Source organism: Cetorhinus maximus, chromosome 5 (genome assembly GCF_964194155.1).
Source record: "Cetorhinus maximus chromosome 5, sCetMax3.hap1.1, whole genome shotgun sequence".
NCBI classification, from domain to species: domain Eukaryota; kingdom Metazoa; phylum Chordata; class Chondrichthyes; order Lamniformes; family Cetorhinidae; genus Cetorhinus; species Cetorhinus maximus.
In genome coordinates, this window is record NC_135883.1 from 129,454,031 (window position 1) to 129,470,946 (window position 16,916).

At 41.2% G+C, this 16,916-nt stretch overlaps 1 protein-coding gene across 7 annotated transcripts in view; it reads left to right on the plus strand.

Annotated features, from left to right (window-relative positions):
* Positions 1-16,916, plus strand: part of cep162 (centrosomal protein 162) — a 148,658-nt gene that overhangs the window by 96,882 nt on the left and 34,860 nt on the right. For all 7 annotated transcript variants that reach the window (XM_078542482.1, XM_078542478.1, XM_078542480.1 and 4 more), the window contains 4 exons: positions 1,347-1,473; positions 2,379-2,542; positions 7,212-7,316; positions 9,227-9,454. In XM_078542482.1, coding sequence (XP_078398608.1) covers positions 1,347-1,473; positions 2,379-2,542; positions 7,212-7,316; positions 9,227-9,454 — 624 coding nt within the window. The remainder of the gene's footprint in view (positions 1-1,346; positions 1,474-2,378; positions 2,543-7,211; positions 7,317-9,226; positions 9,455-16,916) is intronic.

Consider the following 16,916-nt stretch of genomic DNA (forward strand, 5'->3'; position numbering starts at 1 on the left):
CCCTGGCACTAGGGAGGCAGTACACCATCCTAGATTCATGTCTCTGGTCGCAGAAAACCCCTATCTATTCCCCTAACTATTGAATCAACTATCATAATTGCTCTTCCAGTCTTCTTTGTGTGCCATTGTACAGCTGAGCCACCCATGGTGCCATGTACTTGGTTCTCGCTGCACTCCCCAGATGAACCATCACACTTATCAATGGTTGGAAAGTGGGATGCACTCAGGGGATTCCTGCATTAACTGCCTGTTTGTTTTTGACTGTCTGGTGATCACCCATTCCCTCTCTCCTTGTATACCCTTAAGCTGTTTGGGTGACCACATCTATAAATGTGCTATCCATGAAGCACTCAACCTCACAGATGTACTACAGTACTGCTTAAGTTCCGAAATCTGGAGTTCAAGCTGCTGCGCCTGACAACACTTCCTGCACAAATGGTTGTCCAGCCCTAAGGAAGCATCCTGGAGTTCCCACATAGCACAGGGTGTGCATTGTCAAGGTCATTTCTCCATTTATTAGTTAAAGTTCACTAGCAGCAGCAAGGTTATCAATATTAATAAACCTTACAACAATTAATAAAACTTACTGATACTGATAAATCTTAACACATCTTACTGGTAGTAATAAACCTTACTTAAAAATAAAAGATAACACTCACCAGCTATACATTTGCTATTTACTATTAATACTTAATTTTTTATTGTTTTTAATCTGCCAGTTGTTTAGACTCAGTCCCTAAGCAGCAGTACTCACTAGCCTATCAACTTCCGACTTCCCTGTGATGTCAAACCTCGATTTTTGTTTCTAAACGTGGCTCTAAACCCACAGACTGTTTAATAGAGAGAGCCCCACTCAGCTTCTGTGAATTCTCGCTTTCTCTCACTGGCTTTTAGCTCCACTCAGCTCCTCATTTTGTTATATAATGAATAAGAATTTACATCAGCTTCCCATATTGGACACTTCCTTTAGAATTTCTGAAAGTTGACTTTGAAACATTGATAAATTGTTGTACTTTTTGAGTTTGTGTTACATTCCCTTGGTTAGAATCAGGTTGCTACCTCACAGCATTGTGCACCTTCTCTAAAAAGGTATGCAGGATAGTCTGTCCTACAGAGATCTTCTTGGCTGCCAGTTTTGTTCTGTAATATGTCATTGGAAAGTTATTTTGTTTTACAGGACTGTCAGTTCTGTTACATTTTCATATTATCCAGCATGAAGCAGCATGCTTCCATGAATTGTATCCTAATCAGCCTTAGCTAGCAACTGATTTTCAAGCAGGCTTTCTGAGCAGGAGTTTAAGGTTTTACCTGTCTTCTATTCAGTTTATTCAACCCTTCACTTTCAGAAAGAAGCGAGCAAACAAACAGAAGAGATTAAAAAACTAAAACAAGAGAAACAAGCATTAGTGGTGGATCTGGAAAAGACGAAGAAAGAGTGTAACATGGCTAAAGCACAACTTAGTTATACTTCAGGTAAGTTATACAGTTTAACCTCTTCAAGGCAATTTAGATCAAATAGACTCTCTTGGGTTGTTCTTGTTGGGTTTAATGCATTTTCAAAGCTAAATAATGGGTACACATTATTAGAAGACAGAAAACCATCAGTAGACTTGCAAGTTAATTGCTTTGAGCATATTTTGTGAAATTAGTAGTTTTAGCACACAGTTTCACATAATATAAACACACCCTTATGTATATTTTGAGACTACCCTAGCATAGTAGTATTTTGGACAGAAGATGTTACAGATTGGCTGCCCATTTTAAAGAAACTGTCTGGCTTTATTTTCCATCGGTACATTTTGAAATTCTTTCTTCCTTCTACTGCTTCCCTTAAACCTTTTAAAGTTTACTTGTAGGTGATTATCTCTCGCCACTAGTATGCTCTCTGCGGCCTTCAAATCTCCAATTAGGAGCTATGCTCATGAGCTGACTTAAGTGTAAACTGAACAATTCCATTAGTCTGTCTGAAACTTGCATCCACCCATTTAACAATACCTATTTTACTTTATACATTGCCCTTCACAAAAAAATCTCAAGGCACTTCACAGAGATATAATTTTAAAAATGAATGCTGAGCTAAAGATGGGAGTTTTGGGAGAGGTGACTTAAAACTTAGTCAGTGAAGTAGGTTGTACAGAGGATCTTGAAGATAGGGAAGATGGTGCAGAGGCAGAAATCGAAATGTGAAATGAACCAGATAGAATAATGGAGATGAAAATCCTGAATTGATTGAAGAAACAATTAGTTACTGCAATAGGGAAACTTAAAGATGTGGCTGGAAGAATTAAGATGGGTAGAATGCCTTTCCATATCTGAAATTGTCGTGCATTTTTTAATCACAAGTCATATTCCTGGTTTAAAAAAAGTATTTAATCTAGGTGATAAAGAGTTTGAGATGAAGATAATGGAAGAACAGCACAAGCAAGAAATCCACCGTCTCAACAAGAGATTACAGTGGTATGCTGAAAACCAGGAGATGCTGGATAAGGATGCATCACGGCTTAAAGCAGCAAATGTAGAAATTGAGAAGCTGAAGGAGCAGGTACAGAACATACTTAGCAGAACAAAGTGCAACTTCATATATTTCAGATAAATACTGATGGACAAGTTTAGAATTTCTTGAGCTTTTTCTCCTAACAGTTTGACTTCAGTGTTGAATGGTTAATGGTGAACCACTGAGATGTGTAAAATCTAAGTTGGTATTGCTAGTAGCTTCCAAGTTACATGGGCACAAATATGCAAGTGAACATCAAATCAATGAACTATAGTCTCTCCCCTCACCATTATTTTGTAAACCATGATATATGCTAGCTTTTTATGAACCAAAAAAATTTATTTTAGTTCTATGACAAATGTGCCTCCTGCTGACAATTTGAACTGATTGCAGAGTTTTATCGCTGCTAGAAATTCTTCAAATGCACTCTTATAATGGGCATGAGAAAGAAGCGCCAAAGAAATATAGAAACAATTGTTCCAGTCAGTCACCTGAACCAATTATCCATGCCTTTTGCACATGTTCTCTATTGAGGAATCATTTATCAATTAATACTTAAAGCTTGGACGATAATTGGAAGAAGACCGTTGATGTAAAACAGAGCTAACCCTACACAGACACAGTAGGGCAGGACTGAGTGTCAAAATTGGATTAGTGGCAGGAAGCAGAGGGTGATGGTTGAAGGTTGTTTTTGTGATTGGAAGCCTGTGACGAGTGGTGCACCGCGGGGATCGGTGCTGGGACCCTTGCTGTTTGTAGCGTACATTAATGATTTAGACGTGAATATAGGAGGTATGATCTGTAAGTTTGCAGATGATACGAAAACTGATGCTGTTGTAAATAGTGAGGAGGAAAGCCTTAGATTACAGGACGATATCGATGGGCTGGTAAGATGGTCAGAGCAGTGGCAAATGGAGTTTAATCCTGAGAAGTGTGAGGTGATGCATTTTGGGAGGACTATCACAGCAAGGGAATACACAATGAATGGTAAGAGCCTAGGAAGTACAGAGGATCAGAGGGACCTTGGTGTACATGTCCATAGATCCCTGAAGGCAGCAGCACAGGTAGATAAGGTGGTTAAGAAGGCATATGGGATACTTGCCTTTATTAGCCGAGGCATAGAATGTAAAAGCAGGGAGGTTATGTTGGAGCTGTATAAAATACTAGTTAGGCCACAGCTGGAGTACTGTGTGCAGTTCTGCGTGCCACACTGTAGGAAGGATGTAATTGCACTGGAGAGGGTGCAGAGGAGATTCACCAGGATGTTGCCTGGGCAGGAGTGTTTCAGCTATGAAGAGAGACTAGATAGGCTAGAGTTGTTTTCCTTAGAGCAGAGAAGGCCGAGGGGGGGACCTGATACAGGCATACAAAATTATGAGGGGCATAGATAGGCTAGATAGGAAGAAACTTTTTCCCCTTAACGGAGGTGTCAATAACCAGAGGGCATAGATTTAATGTAAGGGGCAGGAGGTTTAGAGGGGATTTGAAGAAAAGTTTTTTCACCCAGAGGGTGGTTGGAATCTGGAGCACACTGCCTGAGGGGCTGGTAGAGGCAGGAACCCTTGCAACATTGAAGAAGTATTTAGATGAGCACTTGAAATGCCATTGCATACAGGGCTTCGGGCCAAGTACTGGAAAATGGGATTAGAATAGATAGGTGCTTGATGGCCGGCACTGACACGATGGGCTGAAGGGACTGTTTCTGTGCTGTATAACTCGATGACTCTATAATATGACTGTCCAGGGAATCTATGGTACTGTGAGCTAAGCAGGACTAGCAGAAGCTGTGGTTCAGTATTTTAACCTTACTTGTGGGATGATCTGGAGATAACCAGAAGGTATAGACTGCGTTTCTAAGTGCATTTTGAGAAATTATGGGAAATGTAATCATGTCTTTAACAATGCTTTCCATCTAAGGCTTAGACCTGTATGAAAATCTTGAGCATTTGAGTACCTGCAGATTTTAAGAATCAACCATGGTAGCTGAGCTCTTTATTCCTCATTGGGATGTGGGCATTGGTGGCAAAACCAACATTTATTGCTCATCCCTAGTTGCCATGTTGGGAGTGGTGAGGATAATGATCCAATTCTCTTTGGAAAGCCATAATTAAATCTGCCTCCACCACACTCTCAGGTAGTACATTCCACATCCTAACTACTCACTATGTGAAAATTTTTCCTCATGTTGCCATTGCTCATTTTGCCTGTCAGCTTGAATCCGTTCCCTTTGGTTCTCAATCCTTACAGTTTCTCCCTATCTACTCTTTCTAGATGCCTCATGATTTTCAACACCTCTATCAAATCTCCTCCTAATATTCTCTTCTCCAAGGACAAGAGCCCAAACTTCTCCAATCTATCCATGTAACTGAAGTGCTTTATCCCTGGAACCATTCTTGTGAATCTCTTCTGCACCCTTTCTAATGCCTTCATATCCTTCCTAAAAGTGTGGTGCCAAAAACTGAACGCAGTATGCCAATTGAGGCTGGCCAGTGTTTTATACAGGTTTATCATTACTTCCTTGCTTTTGCACTTTTTGCCCCTCCTTACAAAGCCAGGATCCCAATGCTTTCTTGACCGCTTTCTCAATCTATCCTGCCAATTCAGTGATGTGTGCACATAACTCCCAGGTCTCTCTGCTCCTGCACCCTCTTTAGAATTGTACCCTTTATTTTATATTGCCTCTCCTCATTCTTCCTACCATTTCTCTGCATTAAATTGCATCAGCCATTTTTCTGCCCATAGCCACATTATTCTTTTTTCATTATCTCCCTCACAGCTCACAGTACTTCCAAGTTTTGTGTCATCCGCAAATTTTGAAATTGCCCTGTACACCCAAGCCCCGATCATTAATATATATCAAGGAAAGCAGGGGTCCTAACACTGATCTGTGGGGAATCCCACTATGTACCATCTTCCTTTATTTTTTATTCATTCACAGGATGTGGCTTCGCTGGCTGGGCCAGCATTTATTTCGCATCCCTAGTTGCCCTTGAGAAGGTGGTGGTGAGCTGCCTTCTTGAACCGCTGCAGTCCATGTGGTGTAGACCCACAGTGCTGTTAGGAAGGGATTCGAGGATTTTGACCCAGCGACAGTGAAGGAACGGCGATATATTTCCTGTATGAGAAACAACTGTTCACTACTACTGGTTCCTGTTTCTTAACCAATTTCGTATTCATGTTGCTACTGCCCCTTTTATTCTGTGAGCTCTAACTTTGCCCAGAAACCTGTTAAATGGCACTTTATCAATGCCTTTTGGAAGTCCATGTACACCAACCACATCAACCGCATTACTCTCATCGACCCTCTCTGTTACCGCATCAAAATACTCAAGCAAATTAGTTAAACACTACGTCCTTAACAAATCTCTGCTGACTTATCTAAATAACTCCACATTTGTCCAAATGACTGTTAATCTTGTCCCAGATTATCATTTCTAAAAGCTTTCCCACTGCCGAGGTTAAACTGACTGACCTGTAGTTGTTGGGCTTATCCCTGCACCCTATTTTGAACAAGGGTGTAACATTTGCAATTCTCCAGTGATCTGGCACCATCCCTTTATCTAAGGAGGATTGGAAGATTACGCCCAGTGCCTCTGCAACTCTCACCTTTACTTCCCTCAGTATCCTTTGGTGCACCTCATCTGGTCCTTATGATCTATCAACTTTTATTCAATGGACACTAATCTTGCTGATAAGCCTGTTGCATGACCTGTTTGATGGATTGAATAACCTCCTCCTTGTTGTATCATTCTATGATTAAATTAAATGGGAAAGAAATGTCTTCTGTTTTCACTGAAAACTTGAAAATAGTAGTTCCAGTAAGTGGATAGGATAGTAATGAACTACTTCCCCATGTTTTATCAAGACATTTATTTACAGCAGCTTGTATTTCTATAATTTATATCACAACTTGTCTTAATATAGTTTATTTATATAACAACTTACATCTAACGTAATAAAACATCTGTAGGCAGCTTGCAGAGGCAACATAAAACCAAACATGAGACCTAGCCATATAAGAAGATATTGGGTCAGATGACCAAGAGCTTGGTAAAGAGGTGGGTTTTAAGGAATGTCTTAAAGAAAGAGGTGGAGAGGTGTAGGGAGGGAACTTCAGAGCTTAGGGCCTAGGCGCTTGAAGGCACAGCCACAAATGTTGGAGTGATTTAAATCAGGGATATTCGAAAGGGCTGGAATGAGAGGAAGGCAGATATCCCAGGGCAGTTGTAGGGCTGTTGTTTGCTATATTGTTTAGCTGCAAGGAAAATATTACATGGGTATTCTTTTCCAGGATCTCACCGAAAAAAAAAACATAATTGTGTCAGAAGAGATCTAATACAAACTTCCTTGGAACTGTGTAGCCTCTGACTCACCATAAGCATTCTAATTGGTTCAAATTTCTTGCTCCAATTCACAAAGCACCTTTATGCAATTATCAATGAACAAATTTCTTCCTTTATCTTCTTTCCAAATCCTTTCAAAAGCCACTTTTATGCCTACCTTATTCCCTCAGCTGAGCACCTTTGCAACCACATAGCATCTGACTCAACAATGCCATGGACAATATATCTGCCTTTATTATTTCTTTTCATATATGTGTGTTATTATCAAATTTAAATAAAATGCATTTTAAATTCCTGCATCACTCAAATCTTTGTTTTCAACGTACAGATGTGTGAATTTGTAATGTTTAACCCTATTTGTTCTACTTTGGCAGGTAGAAAAGCTTACAGCTTTTTCCAGAGAGAAGCATTCACCCCCTGAGAAACGTGCAAAAGGGCGAGCTCTTGAAGCCAAACGAATTCAGGACCTTGAGCGGCAGGTTTGTATTTTTTTAAGTCTAAATTTTAAATTTCCTATCTGTAATATTAAACATTGTATGTCCTGTCTCATGTCATGTCCCAAAAGCTCTGGAGTAACCTAGGCATTAGCTTTAAAATTAGTTTTATTTAGGTTAATGTTTTGGAGGTTTCCATTTTTTTATAATCCATTTATATTTGGATTGTTTGGACTTCCCTGGTTTGTGGGTTATTTGGAGATGTTATCTGTTAGGCTATTACTGGTTCTAATTGGTATTTTAAATTATTGGTATAAATCAGCTTTTATTATTTGTCAAAACAAAAACAGAATTACCTGGAAAAACTCAGCAGGTCTGGCAGCATCGGCGGAGAAGAAATCAGTTAATGTTTCGAGCCTTCATGGCCCTTCGGCAGAACTGAAGCATAGTTAGGAGAAGGGAGAAATATAAACTGGTTTAAGGTGGCGGGGGGGGGGGGGGTGGAAGAGAGAAGTTGAGGGTGTGGTGATTGTGGAGATAAGCAGTGATAGGAGCAGATAATCAAAAGATGTCACAGACAAAAGGATCAAAGAGGTGTTGAAGGTGGTGATATTTGTCTAAGAAAAGTACTAATTAGACAAATATCACCACCTTCAACACCTCTTTGATCCTTTTGTCTGTGACATCTTTTGATTATCTGCTCCTATCACTGCTTATCTCCACAATCACCACACCCTCAACTTCTCTCTTCCCACCCACCCCCCACCCCCCCACCTTAAACCAGTTTATATTTCTCCCTTCTCCTAACTATGCTTCAGTTCTGCCGAAGGGCCATGAAGGCTCGAAACGTTAACTGATTTCTTCTCCGCCGATGCTGCCAGACCTGCTGAGCTTTTCCAGGTAATTCTGTTTTTGTTTTGGATTTCCAGCATCCGCAGTAGCTTTTAGCTTTTTGTTTTTATTATTTGTCATTCAGACGAGACAATCTTTGTGATTCACCCAGAGTTTTTAGTTACGGTCAGCGATCTGTCATCTCATTTCATATCAATCATAGCTGCTCATGGGAGCTTGGTTTTCTTCCTACTCTGCATGTACAGACTAGTCAGTTGGAATACATATGTGTATATATAACCTATATGTATATCTAAGGCTCATATTCATATATGGTATATTTGAGTTCTTTTTCTTGTCCAATATTTTTATTCCATTCGAAGAAACTATGGCATAGATTTTCGTCTTTGCTGCTTGAACACTCAATATCACCTGGAAGGAGACTTAGAGAGGAAAATCTGACACAAAAAATCATGTGCTACATCGGAAACTGCCTTATTTTCCTGCAAGTTAAATTAAAGGAAGTTATATTGGGTGGGTTCAATAACCTGCATGTATTTTTCTCAGCAAAACTTCTTTTTTTCCCTATCTACCTCTCCAACTAGACAGTAAAGACAAAAATCTACCCTTTGTGTGACTTGGTGCTCATTATGTACACATGTGGATTTCTCATTATACTTTGCAAATTTTTAGCCATACTCGGGTGCAGCTGCAACTATTTCACCTGGTAATTTATCAGTTAAGGGAAAAGGTCAGGTACATGCTGTCTCTGTTGAAAAAAGATGTAACTCTTCCAAAAATAAATGATTACTAGTCTATGAGAAGAGGACTGAGCTATTTCTTTAAGGTTGATGAGTCACAAGGGAGTATGAATCTGCTGCATCTGCCTGTTTTACTGGGGTCAGGAGTCTCTGACGAGCAATGTTCTCTGCTCGGCATACACCCAAGTCCCACTGGAGAGCTATTACCATTTGTTGTTAAAACTATTGTCACAATTATAATAAACAATTAATTCTGAGATAAGGAAAAATAACAAAACAACAGAAATACCATTCTTAGATCATTGCATGATGACCACATGTGTAAGTACAAAACTAGCTAATTTCTCATTCTAATTCTGATAGGTAAAGGAAATGGAAGAAATAATTCGAAGGCGATATCCAAATTCCTTATCTGCTCTTATATATGCAGCTGCATCTGTACCTGAAGCAGATTCTGAAACGGCAAGCAAACTGCATTTGAGAACATTACTAGAAAAAAGAATAAAGAAACTAGAAGCTGACCTAGAAGGAAAAGATGAAGAGGCAAAGAAGAGTTTAAGAGTAATGGAACAACAATTTCAAAAAATAAAGGTATATCTTATTGGCATTTACTGCTAAACTTTAATTTGGAGGGTATTTTGGGAAAACATCTAATTTGCAAACATTATTGTAACATGATTATCATTTTTATCAGTCAGTATTCTCAGATGTCTTTATTACCTCTGCCACTGCAGGTGAGGGAGATAATGTTTTCACCCCTGTTTGGTAGGCTGCTTATCCATTTGTAAACATATCTCAAAAACCTTTTTCTTTATCCATTCATTGGTGTGGGCGTTACTGGCTAGGCCAGCATTGTTGCCCTTGTTCTTGCTCTTCTAGCTGCAGTATTTATATGGCTAGTCCAGTTCAGTTTCTGATCAATGGTAACTGCCCAAGATGTTGAGAGTGGTGGATTCAGTAATGGTAATGCCATTGACTATCAAGGGGCAATGGTTAGATTCTCTTGTGTTGGAGATGGTCATTGCCTGGCACTTGTGTGGCACAAGTATCACTTGTCAGCCCAAGCCTGGATATTGTCCAGGCCTTGCTGCACTTGGACATGGACTACTTCAGTATCTGAGGAGTCGTGAATGGTGCTGAACATTGTGCAATCATCATTGGGGAGGTGGTGGCATTGTGGTATCGTCACTGGACTAGTATTCCAGAGACCCAGGGTTCGAATCCCACAACGGCAGATGGTGAAATTTGAATTCAGTAAAAAAAACCTGGAATTAAAAGTCTTGTGATGACCACAAAACCATTGCCGATTGTCGTAAATACCCATTTGGTTCACTAATGTCCTTTAGAGAAGGAAATCTGTTGTAGCTGTACTAGAACAGCTTTCTAGGTGCATGGCAAATTCTGGAGCACAAGTCATCAGTACCATTGCCTGAATATTGTCAGGGCCCATATCCAGTCTCCGCAGCCATTTCCAAAAGTTTCCCTACCACTGATGTTAGTCTCCCTGGCCTATGGTTCCCTGGTTTATCCCTACCGCCTTGGCAGGTGAAATAAAGGAAAATCCAAAGGCAGTTTATAAGTATATTAGGGGCAAGAGGATAACCAGGGAAAGAGTAGGAGCCATTAGGGCCCAATCCATGTGAGGAGCCGGAAGACGTAATTGAGGTTTTAAATGAGTACTTTGCATCTGTATTCACTATAGAGAAGGATGATGTAGGGAGGGGGACTGTGCTATGCTTGAACAAATTAATATTGAAAGGGAGGAGGTATTAGTGGTTTTAGCAGGCTTAAAAGTGGATAAATCCCCAGGCCCATATGAGATGTATCCCAGGCTGCTGTGGAAGGCAAAGGAGGAGATTGCAGGGGCCCTGACATTAATTTTCAAATCCTCTCTGGCCACAGGCGAGGTGCCAGAGGATTGGAGGACATCTAATATGGTACCATTATTCAAGAAGGGTGATAGGGATAAACCAGGGAATTATAGGCCAGTGAGTCTAACATCAGTGGTAGAGAAACTTTTGGAAAAAAATTCAGAGGGACAAAATTAATCTCCTCTTGGAGAGGCAAGGATTAATCAAGGATAGTCAGCATGGCTTTGTCAGGGGGAGATCATGGCTAACAAATTTGATTGAATTTTTCAGGGAGGCAACTAGGCGTATAGATGAGGGTAGTGCAGTTGATGTAGTTTACATGAACTTCAGTAAGGCTTTTGACAAGACCTCATATGGGAGACTGCTCAAGAAGGTAAGAGCCCATGGGATCCAGGGCAGTTTGGCAAATTGGATCCAAAATTTGCTTAGTGGCAGGAAGCAGAGGGTGATGGTCAAGGGTTGTTTTTGTGACTGGAAGCCTGTGTCTATTGGCGTACCACATGATTCAGTGCTGGGTCCCTTGCCTTTTGTAGTCTACTTTAATGATCTAGACATGAATGTAGGAGGTATGATCAGTAAGTTTGCAGATGACACAAAAAGTGGTAGTGTGGTAAATAGCGAGGAGGAAAGCCTTAGACTACAGGACGATATAGATGGGCTGGTCAGATGGGCAGACAGTGGCAAATGGAAGTTAATACTGATAAGTGTGAGATGATGCATCAAGGGAGAACTAACAAGGCAAGGGAGTACACGATGAATGGTAGGACCCTAGGAAGTACAGAGGGTGAGAGGGACCTTGGTGTGTCAATAGATCCTTGAAGGCAGCAGGACAGTAGATAAGATGGTTAAGAAGGCATATGGGATACTTGCCTTTATCAGTCGAGGCATTGAATACAAGAACAGGGAGGCTATGATGGAGCTATATAAAACGTTTGTTAGGCCACATCTGGAGTACTATGTGCAGTTCTGGTCACCACACTATAGAGAGGATGTTGGGGTGCAAAGGAGATTTACCAGAGGAGTTTCAGCTATGAAGAGAGACTAGATAGGCTGGGGTTGTTTTCCTTAGAGCAGAGAAGGCTGAGGGGAGGTGTACAGAATAATGAGGGGCATAGATAGGAAGAAACTTTTCCGCTTAGTGGAGGGGTCAATAATCAGGGTGCATAGATTTAATGTAAGGGGCAGGAGGTTTAGAGGGGATTTGAGGAAAAAAAAATTTTACCCAGAGGGTGGAGGGCATCTGGAACTCACTGCCAGAAAGGGTGGTAGAGGCTGCAACCCTCACAGCATTTAAGAAGTAGTTAGATGAACACTTGAAACGCCATAGTATACATGGCTACGGACCAAGTGCTCGAAAATGGGATTAGAATAGAAAAGGGTTTGACAACTGGAGCAGACGTGACGGGCTGAAGGGCCTCTTTCCGTGCTGCATGATTTTATTTCCTGATATCACGTGGTGAGTCAAATTGGCTGAAGACTGGCATCTGTGATGCAGGGGACCTCCAGAGGAGGCAGAGATGGATCATCTACTCAGCACTTCTGGTTGAAGATTGTTGCAAAAGCCATATCTTTTGCACTGATGCTGGGCTTCCCTATCATTGAGGATGGGGATATTTGTGGAGCCTCCCCCTCCATTGAGTTGCTTCATTGTCCACCACCATTCACAACTGCGACTGGATGTGACAGGACTGCAAAGTTTAGATCTGATCTGTTGGTTGTGGAATTGCTTAGCTCTGTCTATCACTTGCTGCTTATGCTGTTTGGCATGCAAGTAGTCCTATGTTGTTGCTTCGTCAGGTTGACACCTCATTTTTAGGTATGCCTGGTGCTGCTCCTGGCATGCCCCCCTGCACTCTTCATTGAACCAGGGCTGATCCCTTGGCTTGGTGTTTATGGGCAAGTTGGTGATATGCCAGACCATGAAGTTACAAATTGCGGTTGAGTACAGTTCTACTGCTGCTGATGGCCCACATCTCCTCGTGATTACCCAGTCTTGAATTGCTAAATTTGTTTGAAACCTATCTCATTTAGCATGGTTGTCGTGCCACACAACATGATGGAGGGTATCCTCCACGTGAAGACTTCATCTCCACAAAGACAGTAGAGTGGCCACTCCTACTGATCCTGTCATGGACAGATGCATCTGCGTCAGGCAGGTTGGTGAGAATGAGTTCAAATATGTTTTCCGCTCTTGTTGATTCCCTCACCACCTGCAGCAGACCAAGTCTAGCAGCTATGTCCCTTCGGACTTGCCCAACTCGGTCTGTAGTCTTACTACCGAGCCACTCTTGTTGATGGACATTGAAGTCCCCCACCCAGAGTACATTCTGCACCCTTGCCACTATCAGTGCTTCCTCCAAGTGGTGCTCAACATAGAGGAACACTGATTTTTCAATGGGCAAGGGCCGGGGGTGGGGGTATGTGGTAATCAGCAGGAGGTTTCCTTGCCCATGTTTGACCTGATGCCATGAGACTTCATGGGGCCCGGAGTCGATGTTGAGGACTCCCAAGGCAACTCCCTGCCGACTATACACCACTGTGCCACCACCTCTGCTGGGTCTGTCCTGCCGGTGGGACAAGACATACACAGGGATGGTGATGGTGGTGTCTGGGACATTATCTGTAAGGTATAGTTCCGTGAGTATGACTATGTCAGACTGTTGCTTGACTAGTCTGTGAGACAGCTCTCCCAATTTTGGCACTATCCCTAGATGTTAGTAAGGAGTGGACAGGGCTGATTTTGCTGTTGTAGTTGCGGATGCCGGGTGGTCCATCCAGTTTCATTCCTTTTAGACTTTTTAGTGATTTGATACAACTGAGTGGTTTGCTAGGCCATTTCAGAGGGCATTTACGAGTCAACCACATTGCTGTGAGTCTGGAGTCACATGTAGGCCAAACCAAGTAAGGACGACAGATTTCCTTCCTGTGATGATATGTGTATTTTTTGTGTGTGTTTATGTATATATTCTATGTAGGTAAGGAAAACTGTGTCTATGTGTGTCTAGGGTCAATCTAAGGAGAGGTTTTTGGAGTCAGATTGCCTGTGGAGTTTAAGGGCTGAAAGAGTAAAAGTGTAATCTCTTTGCATTTGTAATGAGGCCTTATGGTGGGTTTTAATTTACAAATGAAAAGAATAGATTTGAAATTTACGTTTGGAGTTACATGTTGAAATTGACATGTAGCTATTACATTTCAAAGAGATTCAAAGATAGGAACATTTGCATCTTATAGATTTGTGAGTAAACAGGGGCAAACATTTTAAATTTTTATTGATCCAAAATAGAGGTAACATAGGGACATAAAAGGTTTTAATATTTGGGGAACTTAAGTTTAAAGTTATTTGTGAAGTCAGCGGAGAATGAAGATGAAAAGGAGAAAAGGTATTTATAAGAACAGATTTTCAACTGGAGTGAGTTGCTGTGGGGAATGTCTCACTGAAGGCCATCTCTTTTGTTTTTGGCTGTGAAAGATTTTTAATTGAAGAAAGCAACTCGTGCAACAATCCCCCCCATCCCCCGTCAGGGGGGAAGTGCAGGAGCGGGCGCGAGCAGACGGGCTTCCAATTGGCACTGCACCGCCATTTTACGTGGGCAGGCCAGTTAAGGCACCAGGAAGCGCTATGGACGCCCTGTGAGGACATGGGGGGATTCCCTCAGCCGGGAGTGCGTTCTTTTGCGCAAGCACACAAAAGAACGCACAGATCTCCCTGAGACAAAGTGCTGCCTCAGGGAGATCGGCTCCAACTTAAAACGTTGAATAAGGATTAGAAAAAAATTTTCCTGCCATGTCCCCTCATGTGACACACACCTAATGTCACCCCGCATCATTTTACGTGTCGGCAAGCGGGCCCTGCCCCCGCTCGCTGACCGGAAGGTGCTGGCTCAGGAGATTATTTGTCCTGTGAAAATCACATCAGCATGTTTTGGTGCTGGGAAGTTGTCGATTGTACTTCTGGTTGCAGTAAAAGGCAATTTCTTGATTTGGATCATTTTTCCCATATTTTACAGTTAAGAATCTATAAGGGCTGTTGCCAAAATGATAGTATTATTGTGTACCTTGGGAAAACATTTTTTGGGTTATTTTGTAAGATCTTTTCTAACTGTGTATCTTTTATCTTATGTGTTTAAGTTTTATCTTTTCTTTAATTAAAAATTTTTTAAACCTTCAAATGTTAAAAGTTATTACTGAAGTTTTGTGCTTTTGAGTCCAGTAGCTATCCCTCCTCGTTACTACAAAACAAAAAAAAATTACAATCAGCCGAGGTGGATTTCAATCTGAGATCTGGCTTGCTCAGCATTGACATCAGCTGCGAGCGTAACATTTCCTAAAGAATATTAGTGAACCAGATGGGTTTTTATGCCAATCAACAATGGTTTCATGGTCATCATTGGACTTTTGATTCCAGATTTTTAACAAATTCAAATTTCATCATTTGCCATGATGGGATTTGAACCTGGGTCCCCAGAGCATTACACTGAGTTTACTTGTCCCTGACTAATGGACCAATTTCAATGCAATTTGGTACACAGATAGGGTATTGCCCAAGAAGAGCTGATTAGTTTTTGACGAAGATGTGGAACTGGATCCTGATCTTGGAATTTTTTAAAGGATCTATTAACATTGGGAGATTGGGCGAATTGACTTTTTCTTTTAGAACATGTGGTTTGTTTTATTTAGAATGTTGTTAATTGGTTTTGAATGTTGTGGATTGTCACCGCTGCTGTGCTGGAATTTGTCACAGCTGTTAAAATGTGAGCAGAGTTTTCAGAGCAGGTTGTTGGATGTTGGTCTGAAGCCTCCTCAGGAGGTGGAAGTTCTTAATAAAAAGATTTCATTTTTAAGCTTTGTAGTTACAGGACACGAACCAGTCAGGGAAAAGCCTTGAGGAAGAGATGCACAATTGTAATAATTTTGAGCTAACACAGTGTGGCAGAGGTATGCACTCCACTGAGTGCCCTCTTCACATGTTGATTTATAGATTCTTTAAACTTTTAATTTCATGTAACTATTTGCACAAAAATCTAAGACAGTTGAAAGATAAGAAAGGGGCATTGAGTCATCACTTCTGCTCCCTAACATTGCCATGATAGTATTTAACCACATTTTGAATGTCTCTATTGGTTTTGCTTTTGCTACTACACTTGGCAGTTTGTCCCTAAGATTTAAATAAAGATTTAAAGATTCTGAATAAAGTCATTTTTCCTGAGACTGTTTTAAAACTCTTTCTCTCATATTTAAATTAATATCTTCTCATACTATTTTTCCAGCTTAATTTGAATTAATGTACCAGCTTTATCCTACCTGTATTTACACCTTTAATATTTTGTGCATCCCAACAATGCCCCACTTAAAATTCTTTCTAAACTGTAGAGCTTCAGCTTTTCTAAACTTTTCTCACAGTTCAACCCTTGAATAATTGGAATCCTTTTGCTCTTTGTTGAGTGTTTGTCCTACCCTGCCAACTTAAATCAAACAGGACGCTCACAAGTGTATTACTGACCAATGCACTGCAAAGCCCACCACAACTTTGAGCTTCCTATAATTTTATATACATTTTCAATTTCTACTCCACATTGTCCAGGTACTGAAAGTGACGAGTTAAGCTAAGCCCATTTCGAAGACTCAGTGGGAAATGGGGAAAACTCTCCATTGGTTGTAGTCATACCTAGCACAAAGGAAGATGGTTGTGGTTGTTGGAGGTCAATCATCTCAGCTCCAGGACATCACTGCAGGAGTTTCTCCGAGTAGTGTCTTAGGCCCAACCATGTTCAGCTGCTTCATCAATGACCTTCCTTCCATCATAAGGTCAGAAGTGGGGATGTTTGCTCATGATTGCACAATGTTCAGCACCATTCGCGACCCCTCAAATACTGAAGCAGTCCATGTTCAAATGCAGCAAGACCTGGACAATGTCCAGGCTAGCGCTGACAAGTGGCAAGTAACATTCATGCCACACAAGTGCCAGGCAATGACCATCTCCAGCAGGAGAGAATCTAACCATTATCATCACTGAATCCCCACTATCAACGTCCTGGGGATTACCATTGACCAGAAACTGGACTAGCCATATAAATACTGTGGCTACAAGAGCACATCAGAGGCTAGGAATCCTATGACGCGTAATCCACCTTCTGACTCCCCAAAGCCTGCCCACCATCTACAAGGCACAAATCAGGAGTGTG